Source organism: Bacillus rossius, chromosome 13 (assembly GCF_032445375.1).
Source record: "Bacillus rossius redtenbacheri isolate Brsri chromosome 13, Brsri_v3, whole genome shotgun sequence".
Classification (NCBI taxonomy): Eukaryota; Metazoa; Arthropoda; class Insecta; order Phasmatodea; family Bacillidae; genus Bacillus; species Bacillus rossius.
In genome coordinates this window covers 10,461,457-10,478,027 of record NC_086340.1, presented here as the reverse complement: position 1 = coordinate 10,478,027, position 16,571 = coordinate 10,461,457, and the positions used below count along the sequence as shown (strand labels likewise).

The window sequence follows — 16,571 nt, the reverse complement described above, 5'->3', positions numbered from 1 at the left end:
AGGCCTATACTAAAAATAGCAAATGACATTACTTAAATTTAATTTTTCGTTACTTTGCTACAAAATTATCAGAATAATTTGGGATATAACTTCTGTAAAATGCCCCACATAATGTTTAATGTTACATAGTTTACAATGTAACATAACAGTTAATTCCAGCATACTATACCAGATATTGAAAGTGTTTTGAGCTTGAATTCCAGGCCATAAAACACAACAAAGCATCTCATAGACTCTGTCCGTTTTGCTTCTTCCGGCCATCTATCGAAGTCCTTGGAAGTTTTGCCCACACGTACTTCTTTTACTTCTCGTAAATCAACTGGAAAAAAAAACAGATTGGGTTAAATTATAAGTAAATATTTTAACACATTCTAGCACATAAATTATATTACAAAATTGACCAATGACCTGTCTCTTCCATAAATACTTTTACCTTGGTACAGAGCATATTCATGTGTTCTTGTGTTGCCAATACACTTACAATTTGAAACACTGACATGAAATTTAACTTAGAAATATTTAAAATAATGCTGAGCGTTGTAAATATACTAAATTTTTGTTTTCAACAACATTTCTTGACGTAATCACACATGTTTTTGCATCAGTCTCTAGGATACGCTGCCAGGCAGCTACATTAACTATCAAATCAATCAATTTGCAGAGCAAAAAGTTAAACTATATAATAAAATGGCGACGATAAAAGCGAAAAAGACTTGATAAAATACCAAACCCAAGCTTAGGACCTCATTTTCAACATGGAATTTTATCAAAATACAGCCCATCTTGTTAAAATTCATTAAACAGTTAATACTGTAAAACTTCCGTTGGCTTTTTTAACTTTGGTTAGTACCCTCCACCACAGATGGCAACACTGTGATTACACATTTCCATTTTATGTGACATCAGTTCCATTCATTAAATTACTCCTACAAAATGTTGTATACAGAGAGCTAAGATGTTTAACATTAAAAAAAATTCCATTTTCTGATTTTAATTTGCTGTGATATAATCAACATAATTTATTGCTATATCACAATTTTTCTTAGGTCCAGGATCTTTCGATATACTAAATTAAATAAGCAACCATCATGTAGGTACCACAGGATCATGCTATATGGATCAAGGGATAAACTTGGTTATGTGATATGGAACAATTACCCCTACATTTTATACCCGCATCCAAGTTGTTCATCATGATGATAAAAGGAGAAGGGGCATGGGAAAAACTGGGAATAAGGGTGCACATAGGTTGGTACAAAGGAAGGAGAGATCACTTGTGGAAGCTATAGAAGGAATGGAGGTGAAAGGAAAAATGGTGGCACCAGTGGTGTAGCAAGCGGGTGGCAGGGATGGCCCCCGCCAGGGGCGCCGGAGCAGGCGGGGGGAGAGGGGGAGGACGCCACCGCGACGGTTTCGCTTTATGGAACCCTCCCCCCCCCCCCAACTATCTTTTAATCCAAGAGGGGGTGCTATTTTCAATTCTGGCCAGGGGCGCCAGTCACCTTAGCTACGCCACTGGGTGTCACTCGTTTCTGGTGAGGACAAAGAGAGAGTGGAATGGGCTTCAGGGAGAAATGTTGGATGCTAGAGATGCAAAGGACCTAAGGGGGAAACTCAAGGGAGGGGAAGAGTGAAGTAAGGCAAGTACTCCTTGCCACCGGGCGGAAATATCAATCATTTAATTGTTAAATCACTCACCTGCACCTTCAAAACTTCTATTAGTTGCAGCTCTAGACCAAACAATTTGCCTCGTTTCACGTCTTATCATTAATGTCTTGCGTTCAGGGCGTTTCCTTGGAAAAAACTTTGTCACGACAGTTCCTCTTTCAAGCTGATTAATAACCTGTTCCATTTCAGGAATGAAACTTCCTGCTGATGGCATACCATTAACGCTGCCAAAAGCCATTCTCAGTAGCAAAATGCGTCACTAACAACTGATTGAAAATACACTTTTCACCACAAACGGCTACTAAAACATAATTACACAAGTGGCACTAAGTCAGCATTTTTTCAATCCAATTACGAATAAGGCAGAAGATTGTTCCTACGAAATATCTGACGATACATAATAGAGGTTAGGTACATGTCAAAATATGTTTTCCATTGTTTTTCACCTAATTTCACCCGTTTTTCCCGCAATTATGCTCAAGACGCTGATGGTCATTAGACCGACTATAATAATGCAGTTTTTATAAATCTCTCGACACTCACAAATACCCTCTCTCTTTCCCCCAAAAACACCGATCAGCTGATATGAACATGACTAAAAAAAAATATCACCACACCATAGATAAAATATACTGGTAGAAACTTCTAGTATATACGGCAGAAACATCTTCGAGCTACTTGTGGTGGTTCCCCATATGACTCATTCCTATACAGAGTCTTTCTAATCATTCGAATGTCCATTTTACGAATGACATTTTCACGAAAGAAAAAAGTTCCTTTCTTAAAAACTGGAAACTCAGTAGATAAAGTATGTCAAAACCGATATGCCGGCATTGTGCGCAGTGAAAAACGTTTCGGAACTAGTTGCATTATGTTTTTTTACTGTTTCCTGCTTTAGTTTTTAACGGCGATGTAAATTAAAAAAATGTATCATTCAAAAGAAAATGATACCTACTTTTAGTTTATCTCTGCCTGAAATTTGCCTTTTCTTTTTTTTTTGTTAGCAGCATTGTGTGTTAATATTTTTTTCCAACTTTTTTCTCAAATTTTCCCCTGCACTTTTAACTGCCAAATTGCTACATTTCCTGAAATTTGTATTGGTTATAACCTTTAACAAAATTATTTATTTCAAGTACATTTTCATAGTTTACTTTTAAACTAGTACAATAAATAGCATTATAAGTTATAATTATTTATTGTTTGTATGTATTCATGCATTCAACGTAAATAGAGTAACCATTGAAATCTTACACAATTATAACTTTTGTTTCAATGCCACTTACGTACTTTTATCAGTGGCTATCACAATATTTTTTATGTACCAGCTTTGCATGAAAATAAAGGTTTTTAATGGAGCAAATCAAAGGTGGACAAGTGGATGCAGCTGCTCTCCTTCCATCATCGTTTCTTCTTCTTCTAAAACTACTAACACTTTGAAGGAAACTAATAATGAAAATGAAACACTACATCCTAAGAATCCTCTGTGAAATAGGTTGAATTATTCATCCTTCCATTCAGGGGCATAGCCAGGGGGGGGGGGGGGGGTCAGGTGATCAAACCCCCCCCCCCCCCCAACCACCAAATCTTTAATTTATTTCTTATTCATCACTCAAACAAATTTCATATTAAAATTAATAAAAATTTTACCATTACAATATTTAAATTTAAGTACCGAAAACTGCTAAAATAGCACTATTTTACACCTTAAAATCCAAATTTTCCCGGGGGAGGACCCCCGGATCCGCCGCTCTAATACGGGGGGGGGCCATGCTTCTTAACACCCCCCATTCACAAATCCTGGCTACGCCACTGCTTCCATTTGGTGCTATGCAGGGGCGCAACAACAGTGTAGGGGGGTGGGGGGAAGGGTATTTTGCCCCCCCCCCTCTGAAATCTTGAAGTGGGGGCAAATGGGGGGAAAGAAAGTGCTGTGTAATCAATTTTTAGATAATAAAACTGCTTAAATAACACCATTTTCCACCTTGAAATACAAATTTTCCCGGAGGAGGACCCCCGGACCCCCTGCTCCAATAGGGGGGATCAATGATTCTTTATAAAAAAGTATATTGCCCCTCCTTTGGAAATTTAGTTGTTGCGCCCCTGGTGCTATGTACATCTTTGGAAGTATTACTTAAAAAATAAAAAATAAATTCTAAATTGGAGTTCAACTAATATTTTGTATCTTGCCTTAAAATAAAAAATTTATATGATCAATACCATGCTGGTGCAATGGCAGTGATAATAATTAGCATAAGCCAAGAATTCAATCAATTTGATCATTTTTCTCCAAGTTTATTTACAGATTTGCTATATCTTACACAAACATAATTTTTTATTTAAGATAAAACATAGCCTACATCCATTTGGAATAACGTAGCTTCACAAGTGTGACAGAATGTTTGAAATTGGGCCAATGATTTATGAAGTTATTACAAACACAATTTTCTTCATACATTGAGCCCAAAGTGCCACCATCACCCTTCTCCCCTGCTCTAGCTACATGTGTAACGTGACGTGAGCCAGCATTTGAATAAGTGCCATGCAGTACAATGCGACGTCCCCCTAGATACAGCATAACATGGTAATTTGCTTATTCTATTCCCCAAGGGTCAAGGTTTATGTTCTTTTAGTTGTTATCGGCCCTTTATTAAAAAAACTTGAAATGATTCCATCGTCCCCAAGTAGACACAAATATTCCAGAATGCATTCCTGAATGGCAATCCAAATTTAATATTTTTCAAATTTTGTTTAAAAAGTATGCTTCAAGCCAGTCTGCTGAAAGCACATACATTGGTTATAAAAAGAAAGACACATAGGTAACACTTTACTTAATTAACAAGGGCAGAGGGACATAGCCATGGCCCCCACATTTGATTATGGGCCCTAGACCCAGGAACGGTGATGTGCCTCCCCCCCCCCCCCCCAAACAAACTTTACAGTCACGTGCTACATTATAATTGCATGGTTATTTCTTACCTACACTCTTTTTTGGATGTTATTTAACCTGAAAATACATGGTATAATTTTGGTTACTATTTTATAAGTCAAAACTAAACTTTGTTTATAAAATATTCAAAATAATTTTCTAGTTTATAAAAAATTATAATAGTCAAACATTTAAGAGAAAAAAAAATGGGTGCGTGTACTTAGGTACGCGCGTAAGAAGTTATACATTAAAAAATAGTTTTTAATTGCATGCAAATAATTCTCCATGGTAGCGTTAAACGTTTAACGCAACCTTGTTGGAAGTCGCATTAGAAGTATAACTTCAATAAACAGGGCTGGGCCCCCTCCAGGCCCGGGTCTTGGCCCCAGGGGTCCACCCAACCCCACCCTTGTGGGGGCCATGGACATAGCACTGCATGTCTTCCTGTTGGCACACTGTTTAAACATGCACACGCTAATGTACGACGGCGGTTCAAATGCAGGAAAGGATGGGAAATTTTGAGAAGGAGCCGAGACTTACCAGGCTAATGAGGTGAAGCCAAGGTCATAGTCAGTATAATGCTTGGAAAAAATTTTTATTTATCTGACTTCAATCTGTTGGTACCTTATAACTTATAGAATTACTACTGCAGCTGTGTACCGTTCTTTGTTCTTAATTTTAAAATAGCTAATTTTCAACAGAAAACATTGAAAGATTCCAGACGAATATTAAAACTTAAAACTAACCTGTCGGAAATTGGTATGACACAATGGTCTTAAAGTCTGTGTGCTCATATTGAACAAGCAATTTTCATTTGGTCATGTAGATCGTGTCTCACTCTTCTCTCAAGAGTTGTGAATTGTACCTTTTTTTTTAAAGTACCTTTTCAATTGTACCTTTATTTAAAATTCATTTTTTTTTCTTCCTAGTTAAAACAAACACTCAAATTTTAATATTAAAAAAAATTGTTAATAACAAAGAATATCTCAGCTATAACATGTTGAGAAACAATTATATATGAGAATGTAAAAAAGATTCTAAATCAAATTCTTGACATAAATTAATAATAAATACAGCCCTGCTAAATATTTATAGTATAACACTTTATCACTCTTCATGTTTTTTTCTTCTTAATATAAACATTTTGGTGTTCTCTTCCAGTGAATAGGTGAGAGAGAGAAACAAGCATTAAAGTATGAAACTGTTTGTACTAATAAGTTATAATCTGAAAAGAGAGTAATTTTATGAATCTTTCATTAAAAAAAACATTATCAGGACCAATATAAAGATAAACCCTAATTTTCCACTTAAAAAAGTTTGATTTTGCAAGCTTAATGATTTTAAAATTTTGGATCGACAAGCTACTTGTATGATTATAAAAAATGACGACAGTTTTTGAAGGAGGTAGTAACGTACTGAAAAAAAAAAACACCTGTTTAGAGGTAACACTATGATCTTTAGTATAAAAGTATGAAACAAAAGTATTGTTTGTAATTTTTTTTTTCTGGTCTCGGCTCTCCTTGAAGACTCTCGTATTAGCGCAAAACCATTGTTAAGTTTTAGGACACCAACACTGAAAACATTTTCAGTTTGTTACTGGGGGAGCAGCTGTTCGGTTACTTCAGATATGTAATCGTCTATGTCACCGGCCTGCGAAACTAGCAGCGGACACCTTATCTGGTCTTGCAAGGATGCCGCGGCAGCTTCGTAGTAGCCAACGTTCACACTGCGGAAATCCCTGTAGAAGTGCGCCTTCAGTCGGAGGCACTGTCCTTCGTCGAGTGTGAGTTCGCCGTACACTTGGACGGGCACCCGAGTGAGAATGTCTTCTCTGAGCAAGGTCACGTCCAGCTTCAAGGCGGGAGGTTTCTGGCCCGTGACCGAGCCCCCACACCACACGAGGCTGAAGTCCCGACCGTCACTGACGATCGAACCGATGATCCTGACGTTCTTGCTGTGCAGCTTGGAATAATTCTCGGCGCTCAGCAGAGAAACGTTCTCTGCAGTGATCGTCACAGTTGCCATCGCAATTAATTACACCTGAAAAAAAATTCAAGCACTTTAAAAACACATAACAAGCATTTTCAATTCTTGAGAATTTAAAAAAAAAAAATACTTTTGATAAGCAATGTTTTAACAGTGACACTAGAAACTATAAAGGTTTGTTTGGTATGTTACGCTCGCAATTTCACCTGGTGGCAAGGAGTCCTCCCCTTTCTCTACCTCCTCATCCAACCCCCAACCATTTTTTAGTCATCTTCTCAGAACCCTTGCATCTCTCACCCATAGCATTCCTTCATTCAGCCCATTTCCACTCCCTCCCTGTCCCCCCCAAGGAAAGCATTCCTACCTCTTTCTGTTCGCCTCCATTCCCTTCGAAGCTTCCAGCCGTAATCTCTCCGCCCTTTATATCCACCTTTGTTAACCCTAGTCCCCAGCTGCCCCCAGCCCACCCCCTCCTTGCCCTTTATCACCTCTTACAGTTTGACTAGCGTTTCCAACCTTTCTCCTTAATCATTTCAATCGGACTATGCCTTTCTCCCTCTTGACCAACCCTTCACCAACACATAGGTTAGGCTGAGCACACACAGAATCAGACAAGACGCAATGTGATATGTCATGACACGACACGACACCACACCACACAATGCCTTGCAACAGCTTTAACATTGTCTTCTCGCAACAATTTAACGTTTAATGTTTACGTTAATTTTTCCTACATTCTTAAAATCATATAGTTATCGACAATTCTTCAAGGATGGATTTGAAAAAAAAATAGGTAATTTCTGTACTAAACATACTAGGTATTCCATTTCCATACAGCATAATACTTTTTTCATACATTTTTTACTTAGTTACTTAGCTATATCCTCTACCAAAAACCATGGCTCTACCCATTTATAATCAACTTTGTTATAGGTTTACAGTATTCTCAAACCCTATTGAAAATAATAATCAATAAGTTAACTTGTGAAAAAAATTTGCTACCACTAATAATTAAATAAAAAATGCTTATGGGGAAAAAAACTTTTTTTTACTATGTAATATTTTTAATTCTGTGTAACATCAACATTGTGTAATCATCACCAAGAAATATATTTTTAGTAATAATTTGAATTTAAATAATGAATACTGCAATGCCCTGCCGTAGTCCACCGACTAACTGCTAATCGGTTCATCATGTATTCCAGCATGAAAACAACATGAAACAGCATGAAACCACGTTTTCAAATTTATGTTTTTCCGTAATAAAAACCCACGAAGTCCAATAATTAACCAATAAAAAAATGCATGCACTATTCATGATAAATTTATGTACCATATCATTACGTAAGAAAAGTTTCCAAATACTAGCTCAACGTACATAACCTTTTAAATTTGTCCATATTTGGTAAAAATAATTTCAAATCAGCTGGTATTGGCGGGAACACTTTTGTTTCCTATGCAGCCATAAAAATGTCAATAAATAAACTTCTAAATGAAAATGGGAAATTAGTTGGTAAATAATAACACATAACAATGGTTTTAAACTTATAAAAATTATGAGAGAGCTAACAAGAACAACATTATGAACTACTACATATTAGAGGATAAACTTTAGCTTTTTTTTTTATATAAGTGCGATATATTCTTTGAAGTACAACGGTAAATTAGTTTTCTGAAAAATAAATTTTTTAAAAATCTATTATCTCTGTTTCTTAAAAAAATATTGCCTGTTTGATTTGATGCAAAAAAAAATGAAGTTTTTAATAATTTTAAAATTGTTAAATTATAAATTTTTAATTAAAAATGCAATTCAATGACAAATCCCGCATTGAAATCTTAATTATTTACAATTGGTAATCAGCTTGGTAGCCAGGAGGTTTCACCTCAAACATTTCCAATATCCTCATTAATTCCCTCAAACATTTAACTCCTATCATTGCTCCTTAAAACTCAGTACAATCCCTTTCAGACCTCACCAAACCCTTTAAAGGTTAATTTTACATTTTCCTCACTATATATTCCCTCTGCAATATTTATCCTCCGACTTCCTTAAATAACCACACCTACATTTCTCACTATCTCTGTCGCGTACCCGTCTCCATAGAATACGTGGAGACGTGGCGGACGTCTCTCGGCCGTTTTTTTGTATTGATCGGCGCCAGCTCTCTCGCATAGAGCAGCCTCCTGCAGGGAGGCAGGGGTGGACCGTCTGGCCCGTGTAGCTACCGAAGGACGTCTCGTGCGCTGGAGAAATGTGCGGTGCAGGCTAGTTATGTTAGTCCACGTGTTTTGGCCCACGGACACGGCAGATACAAAACAACACTCACGCACACAGTAAAGAACACGATAAAAGAGATGATAACACACTATAGAATATAAAACAAAAGCGATAATACCGGCGAGTTTATGGAGCGTCCCACGGCCGCGTCTAGCCTCGAAGGTGGCTCGCATGGGACTCGAGACCAGGACGCCAGCGCACTGCTATCGTGCGCACGGAGCGGAAGTGACGTCATTCCCAAAGCTGTGGCGCGCTGCAGACAGGGCTGTGATCCGGGCTTTAACCCAAAGGCACGGAGGTACGACGTCATCTCTTACCCTGAAACATCCCGCAACTCAAGTTAACATAAATCGTATATTGACAGTGTGATTATCTCTTTCCCATTTTCCCTCTATTGATCTTGTACCTCCTTGGCCCTTAATTAAACTTAGAGTCCCAGTCCGGTCTGTACTGCCCGCTGCGAATGGCACTACTGGAACAAGATTGCCGGTAATACCAATGCTATAAAATGTCTGTAATTAAAAGTTAGATACAGTTTTTAAGATCTTAAAAAATAATAAAGACAGCACCGAATGTAATGCATATATTACTTTTCCTTTCAGTGAGGTAGGGGTTAATGCAGTAGGGCCCCCCGAGCTGTTATGGCCTTTCGGGACGCCTGAAGAATAACACAAAGTTTCTGAAAGATAGTTGGTGAATTTAATACAGCACAGCCCAATACATGGTGCTGCCCGTTCTGGCCGTAACGGTTTGCCCGACGCGACTAGTCACACGCGCAGCTCACTTCCTCAGTGGCGGCTCACGATTTTAATGCATGTGAGGGGCGGACTTGTACACGTGATGCGATAGTTACAAAAATACACTCTGACATGGCGCACGATATCTTGACGAACAATACACTTCACTATTACCTAACACTTAATAAACTGGGCTAGTGGCACGTAGGCCTGTGTCTCCGGCGACTCTACGTGATACCTAGATGTGTCCCAGGGATTGAATCGTTATTATGTTCGACGGCACGCATCGCCTGCTAGCTGCTCCGTGCGGGCCAAGACTAAGTAGCCTGTAGGCTAAGTTGGGGCGTGAAGCGCCGACGTAAATTCACGTAAACTTCCCACAGTACTTATGTATGACGTAGAACACTCATCTTGGAGCACTGATTTAATTAAGCTAAATACCTCATGGTAAATTGAGGCCGACCGCGGAACTGTACGTAAAAGGTTGAAAAGATATTACACTATTGAAAACTACATGTCGGTGAAAGCAAAGGTTGAAGGTTCCGCGTTGCGCGCAGGCTGCCGGCCTGGTTGAGCTCTCGAAGGACACTGCCGGTGTCGCCGCGAGCGACCCCCCTCCCCCGCCAGCCCACCCGCGGAAACGTGTGAATTTCGCGGGAAACTGAACCGGCCAGGTTCGGGACAAATCGCACAGTGAAACATGATTTTGCAAGACTGAATTATTAATTAATGAAACATAATGTTTAATAAAACCTGTGAAAAAATATACATAAATTAATTTGTTGTAGTGCGGCGGAGGGATATGCCACACCCGGCCGGATCCTTCCACTGGCGCAACACTCTCATGGCGTTCGCCTCGTCGCACGCACTACCCTTTGCTGCGCGCACGGGCGTGTTCGGTGCACACGCTTTTGCGAGACGTTGATGAGGCATAGCGGTCTATGCGACAGAGGAGCATTGGCGGTTGGCGTCAATATATATAATATTTTTATTTTACAAATTCTTGAGATTGTGCCAGTTTTAAACAGATTATGGATTCAAATAAGTCAAAAGTAAATTCATTATATAATTTACACACATGCATATATGGATGGATGTGTGTATGTAAAATGCAAAATTTATCAATGTCATCGTTAAAGTTTGACTGTAGCAGCATTTATCAGTGCTCACTTGTTACAATAAAGTGTCTGCATTGTACCTTTTGAATTATCCCGGCTACTTGAATGTGAGTGGGCTGGATGGATTAGGGGCATGTACACGGGCTCAGACACCAACTAGCTGTACCTTCTAGGTTCTAGTTGCTATTATCTCTTCGACGCAGATACGTGCTCAGTGAGCTACAGGAGCCGAATGTCTATATCTTGCCTCTCTGTGGAGATTGCTCTCTGCAAGAGCTAGTGCTGGGCAACCTTATCATCCACTGCCACTGACGACGTCTGCCACATTTCACACTGTCTGAAATTGGGCCTGCATCAAAATTAATATAAACCTGTTACATATCTTGCTGCTCTCTGTAGGACATCCTCCAACTTCATCACTAGCTTTGAGTACTTGTGTTCTGTTACCATAATGTGGCCCTTATTCTGCCAACACATACTCCAGTATCAGCCTCAACAAAAGTTATTAAAAATGTTTGGCCTTAAACATCTTCATATTTACATAATTGTTTTTTCAAGCAGCCCTAGTGCCTTCCTTTAATTTTATTTTCAATCGCTGTACCATTTTCCTCCCTCCTAAGTTCTGCAAAGATACTTTTAGTTGCTTGTTTCCTTTTTTCTATTTTCCCAACTCACATCTGCCACTTTTGACAATAAACTTTCATCACTAAATAATTAGGATAAGTTTTGGAACTCAAGTGTACTATTTTAAATGTGAGGAACGTTCTTTACGGCGTAATGTTACGATCGTTCTTGTAATAATCCCATTTTATCGTTTTTCTCAATTTGCACGATAAATCAGATATCAGAATTTATATTTGCACAGGATTGTTTTGTTTTCGCAAACTTTGGCGAGTTTAATGTGTCACCTGTTTGATGTCTAGAAATTGAGTGTTGAGGTTGGAGATTTTATTCTGTATCAAGTTGGTTCCAGCTAATAAATGTGTTAAAAGTTGTTTGTAAACGTTTACTTGAAATCTAAGAGCTTTTTGATTAGAATTTGGGATTTGAAGTAAAAACTGTGCTAATGAAGTAATTAACCCGTGTGTTTGTAAATATGGTAACAGGTTTTTCCAAAGTAGGTATCTGATTATAGGCTGCTGTTAAAATTAATTGAACTACTATATTGAATGGCATAGTTGATTCTAGTTCAGTTAAGTGTTTTAAGTTAGTTTGTGTTAGTTCGTGTTTCAACTGTTAATATTGTTTGATAAAATGGGGCCACATTATGTATCCGTATGTTTATAACTGAGACGCATATGTATGCTATATTATCATTTATGCTAGGGAAGTTATGGATGTTTCACAATTGAACTAGCATTAACCATTTCAATCACAGTGAGTTAACATACATTGTATTGAGTTTTGTATAACCATAGCTAACACATTGTTTATTTAATATGTTGTATTATTTATATTATTAAAATTATTTTATCAGGCGCACGTCCTGTTTCTAACTCTCCAATTTAAATTTTTCTTAACCTTCCAGTACTGTCCCAAGGTAATACTCGGACAGGGTAGCACTTAAGTCGAATAAAAAAAGACTATTTTCAACATACAATCATAATTCTTAATTGTGCAATCTTGTACACACAAAAAGGAAATATAATGGATGCAATAAACTAAACTAAAATTATTAGCACAACAATTCTGCAAAATTTGAAGTTTCTTCTTCATGCTATTGCATGCGTAGCCAATCACATTCCTTCCTCAAAGCCAGAAATTAACCAAACAGTTGAGATGTTATATGTTTTTAGATTGTACGTGGTTTTATCTACCTAAATATTCTAATACACCTACAGAGGCTTCATAACACACAAGCATGCCATGACCCATTATTTGGGAAAAACTGCCCTAGAGCCTTCCTTGGATCCAACCACCAGAGTGTTGTTTTTTAATAGTGTGGCTGTTATTTTATGTACTATGTACGAGCCTGAGAATGTTTGTGCTATGCAGTTTTTTTTACATTGTAATTAATTTTTGTATACCTAGTTATGTGTGACTCTTTTGGCTTTTGTGATGAATGACTAATTTCCTGTTTTTGTTTCAGGTGAAGACGTAGAAGTGATGGTATTTAGAATTAAGAACCTGCATACCAAGTATGCTTAAAAAGTAGTGCATTAACAGAGGAATGTACAATGCCACAAAATGATTATTGGCTTATGATTTTCCTGGTGGACCATAACACGAAACATTGCAAGTATATACTTCCATTAAAATTATATTTAATTTTTGCAGTTACTGATTTGTTCATGCAGAAGGTAATTGTGTATATTTAATTTTTTGTAACCAGTTGTTTTGTGCCTTTTTTTTTAATTAATGTTACTTGTTCCATAGAACATTCATGGTGTTGCTATAAGAGCTTTGCTCTTTGTATATAAATAAAATATTTACACTTAATTTTATTTAGGCTCAGTATCAGTTATGTGGGGTTTCATCACAACGTAATTACATTTATTACAACAGTGCTCAAAGGTTGTGAAAGTAGCTAATTGGTTTACAAAACTGATTGTGGAAAAGTTTTGAATGTTATTTGGTGCTGTTTCCTGTTCTGGAACCGGCTGCAGGTAGACATGTACTGGACGGTGTACTTGGAGGGAGGCCCCAAGCGTGTGAACCACGCAGCGGTTGTGGTCAGGGATAAGATCTACTCGTTCGGCGGCTACTGCACGGGCGACGACTACCGTGCGTTCAGGCCCATCGACATCCACATCCTGAACACGGGTAAGTGGCACAGTCGTATCTCTCGCCCGGCGTTGGCCCCTCGCCGGTGTGTTGCCCGAACTGTAAAAAAAAAAATCCTCGCATGTCCGAACATTTGCAGTAGACACGCGTGGAGCTTAAAGAGTGATTTTTCGCAGCATCTATCTCTCCCGAGTTAGCATGTATTTTCCCGGGACTCCGCCTGCGTCCATCTCGTGAATTGTCTTTGGTTTGTGCTCTCTGATTTGATAAGTGGGCAGTGCTCGTACTGTAAAAGCTAGTTTAAGAATGTCATTCATCCAATCAGAAGTCTACTTGGATATACTCGCAGCCGCAACCACGTTCTTTCTCTGTATCCGCTCTAAGCCTTAACTCTTTGATGTAGCAATATGAAAAGAGAGTTCTTACTTCCAGTGATATACATGAAACTGAGTGATAGAACGTCTAAAAGAGGGTTTTCAAACCACTGTGCATTTTGGTGATTTAAAAATATGTATATACCTAAATATATATAAGTATAATTCAAAAATTAGTAACAATAGGCTTCAGTAAAATAAATATTATTATTTTTTGTTGTTATTATAAAGGTTTTAACAGTTTAAAACCCTCAAGAAAAATATGAAAATAACAATGGTTAAGCTAAAAATGGTGTAAAATATTTGTAGTGTGCTGCCAGTTTAAACTATATATAAGGGTTTGGAATCCTGCTATAGAAGGAAAAAAGTTGTAAAGAGTTATAAATATACTGTGCATACCTATATGCAAACAAAATCTTGAAATATTCATTTATGATGCAATTTATTTTTGTTTTGGTAAAGAAAATTACAGGTGGAGGGTTTTGCCAGCTCCTAATCGAAATGACCCACAGCTCAAGCACACCCCATTTCTACGATACGGCCACACGGCAGTTGCGTACGGGGAAAAAATTTACGTCTGGGGTGGAAGGAACGACGAAGAGTCGTGCAACAAATTGTTCTGCTTCGACACAGGTGAGCGGAAAAACCTTTGGAAACAGCTGTGGGGAAAATTAGGTACGATTTGCAGAGAGCCAGGAGTTGTGGAAATTCATAATTCAAGATTTATATTTTTAAGGCTCTTGGAGTGTAAGATTTTTAACCTGCCTTTTGTGACTGACCTATAAACTGAATAGAAATTTAAAAAAAAAAAAACCTCTTCTATTAGTAGTGCATTAGCCATGTCCAAATTTGAATCAGTATGTTAAATAGGTTAGCTTTTAACTTTGTTAGTGAATATATGTACATGTTATGACCTTACCTGTTGAACATATTCTTTATAATAATTAAATGTGTTTAAATTAAATTTTTATTTTTATTTATTGTGAAAATAGCACAGATTAATTAATATTTTTGAATGGAAAGATATTTTGAAGTTCCCGAACAGGATAGTTTGTTGGTCAATATTTACAAGCTTGACGGAATCTTTGCCTACAAATTCTTGGGGACACACACAAGTGCCAAGCGAGAGGTGGATAGATTGAGAATGTTTTGGGGTCAAGTCATTAAAAAAAAAAGTGCAGTTTAGAGGTGTAGGTGTGCGGACAAAGGACACGGCGCGGATTATATATATATTTATTGGGTGGCTGCTCTGAACCAGCATGAAGGCGAGAAGTTAAACGAAGTGTGGTTTCGTGACGTGTCCCACGGTGTTGGTGCCTGCAGCTGTGCTCAAGTGGGTGAGCGTCAGCGCGAGGGGCGACACCCCGGGGGCCCGCGATGGACACTCGGCCTGCGTCATTGACCACTGCATGTACGTGTTCGGCGGTTTCGTCGAGAACATCGAGAGGTTCTCCCAGGATGTGCACGCGCTGAATCTCCAGACCTTCAATTGGACTCTTGTCCAGACACGGGTAATCTTTTTTCTGTAATAATATTTTCATCGCTCTTTGTGCCTTTAATATAAAGATTTTTATTTTTACTGATAATAGTTTAAAATAACATACTTCTCTTTTTTTTTTTTTTTACCACTAAAGTTGTATTGTCCATATTATTTGAGTATTTTAATATTTTCATTGGTTAATTTTTTTTGTTCTTGCTCTGCTTATAAAAACAGAAGACTTATCTGCAAATCAGTCAACATACAAAATCAACACAGAGTCTCTGTTTTTTCACAGGAAAAAGCTGGAATGTCGGCTAATAGGATTGAAACAAAACAGGCCGCACTCTTTAATTTTTTTTTGGCGTTAGTATGAAATAAAACATAATAGTACTAGGTACAGTTAATTTGTGTTCTCGTAAGTGTTACATTTGACCCATGGAGTGATTTTCTGGCTATCGTTAGTTTTTATGACAATGCTTTGAAATATTTAGATGTCTCTATGATGCGGCCAAGTAACATGCATTCAGAAACAACTTCGAAATTAAGCCCAACCCAATTTTTTTCAAATTGATTTGTGGAGATCTATAAATTAAACATCCAATTAAAATTTTTCCTAGCATATTGAACTGCCAATTTTCTAAGTAAAATTAAAGGTAAATATTTACTTGGGCGGTATTTCCGAAAACAAATGTTAAAAATCCGAAAATACCTTTATTTTATGCTCTTCAACTTCCTCTTTTCATTAAAAGTGGCGGAGGTAAGAAATTCCAAATACTTTAGGAGATATCGAATTTTTAAATTTCATCATATGTAGTTGAGCGGTATTTGCGAAAATAAATGTTAAAAATCCGAAAATACCTTTATCATATGCTCTTCAACTTCCTCTTTTCATTAAAAGCGGCGGAGATAATAAATTCCAAATACTTTAGGAGATAACGAATTTTTTAATTTTGCAATACAAGACCTGTGGAACCATTCGAGCGACGCCATTTTTGTTATTTTGCCGTGTGTTCGTGAATACGTGAATCGTGAATGCGTAATTAATAAAATGGTTGATTAGGTCAGGTCAGTTACATTATTAATACTTTCAAACTAAGCCGACATTAAAAATTATTTTGTGAATTAATTTTAATGGCTGTTTAGTTTTAAAATATTTTTAATGTAACTGACCTGACCAAACAAACCCGGACAGAGGGTGAACAGTAAACTAAAATGGTCGATTAGGTCAGGTCAGTTACATTATAAATACTTTCAAACTAAGGTGATATTAAAAATAATGT

At 37.5% G+C, this 16,571-nt stretch overlaps 3 protein-coding genes across 8 annotated transcripts in view; 1 reads left to right on the top strand and 2 right to left on the bottom strand.

Moving 5' to 3' along the window:
* Positions 1-2,353, bottom strand: part of LOC134538235 (1-phosphatidylinositol 4,5-bisphosphate phosphodiesterase gamma-1) — a 34,331-nt gene extending 31,978 nt beyond the window's left edge. Inside the window, exons 1-2 of the mRNA XM_063379382.1 lie at positions 1,699-2,353; positions 170-319 (exon numbers count right to left, since the gene is read on the bottom strand). Of these exons, the coding sequence (XP_063235452.1) occupies positions 170-319; positions 1,699-1,906 (358 nt within the window). The 5' untranslated portion in view covers positions 1,907-2,353. The remainder of the gene's footprint in view (positions 1-169; positions 320-1,698) is intronic.
* A 2,817-nt stretch (positions 2,354-5,170) lies between these two features.
* Positions 5,171-8,120, bottom strand: LOC134538637 (uncharacterized). 4 transcript variants are annotated; one of them, XM_063380072.1, is made up of 2 exons: positions 7,959-8,120; positions 5,171-6,634 (listed from the first exon to the last, which is right to left on the bottom strand). In XM_063380072.1, exon 2 carries the CDS (start codon positions 6,617-6,619, stop codon positions 6,188-6,190), a length of 432 nt encoding a protein of 143 aa, XP_063236142.1. In that variant the 5' UTR covers positions 6,620-6,634; positions 7,959-8,120; the 3' UTR covers positions 5,171-6,187. The 4 variants fall into 4 exon arrangements, with proteins under 4 accessions (XP_063236142.1, XP_063236141.1, XP_063236145.1 ...); XM_063380071.1 differs by having other exon boundaries at positions 7,914-8,114; XM_063380075.1 differs by having other exon boundaries at positions 7,964-8,114.
* A 3,458-nt stretch (positions 8,121-11,578) lies between these two features.
* LOC134538233 (kelch domain-containing protein 3) overlaps positions 11,579-16,571 on the top strand; it is a 30,474-nt gene continuing 25,481 nt past the window's right edge. The window contains exons 1-5 of one of the 3 annotated variants that reach the window (XM_063379377.1): positions 11,579-11,830; positions 12,803-12,952; positions 13,324-13,476; positions 14,274-14,444; positions 15,135-15,322. In XM_063379377.1, coding sequence (XP_063235447.1) covers positions 13,326-13,476; positions 14,274-14,444; positions 15,135-15,322 — 510 coding nt within the window. In that variant the 5' untranslated portion in view covers positions 11,579-11,830; positions 12,803-12,952; positions 13,324-13,325. Of the gene's footprint in view, positions 11,831-12,802; positions 12,953-13,319; positions 13,477-14,273; positions 14,445-15,134; positions 15,323-16,571 lie in introns of all 3 variants that reach the window. The other 2 variants (XM_063379378.1, XM_063379379.1) reach the window with 2 other exon arrangements.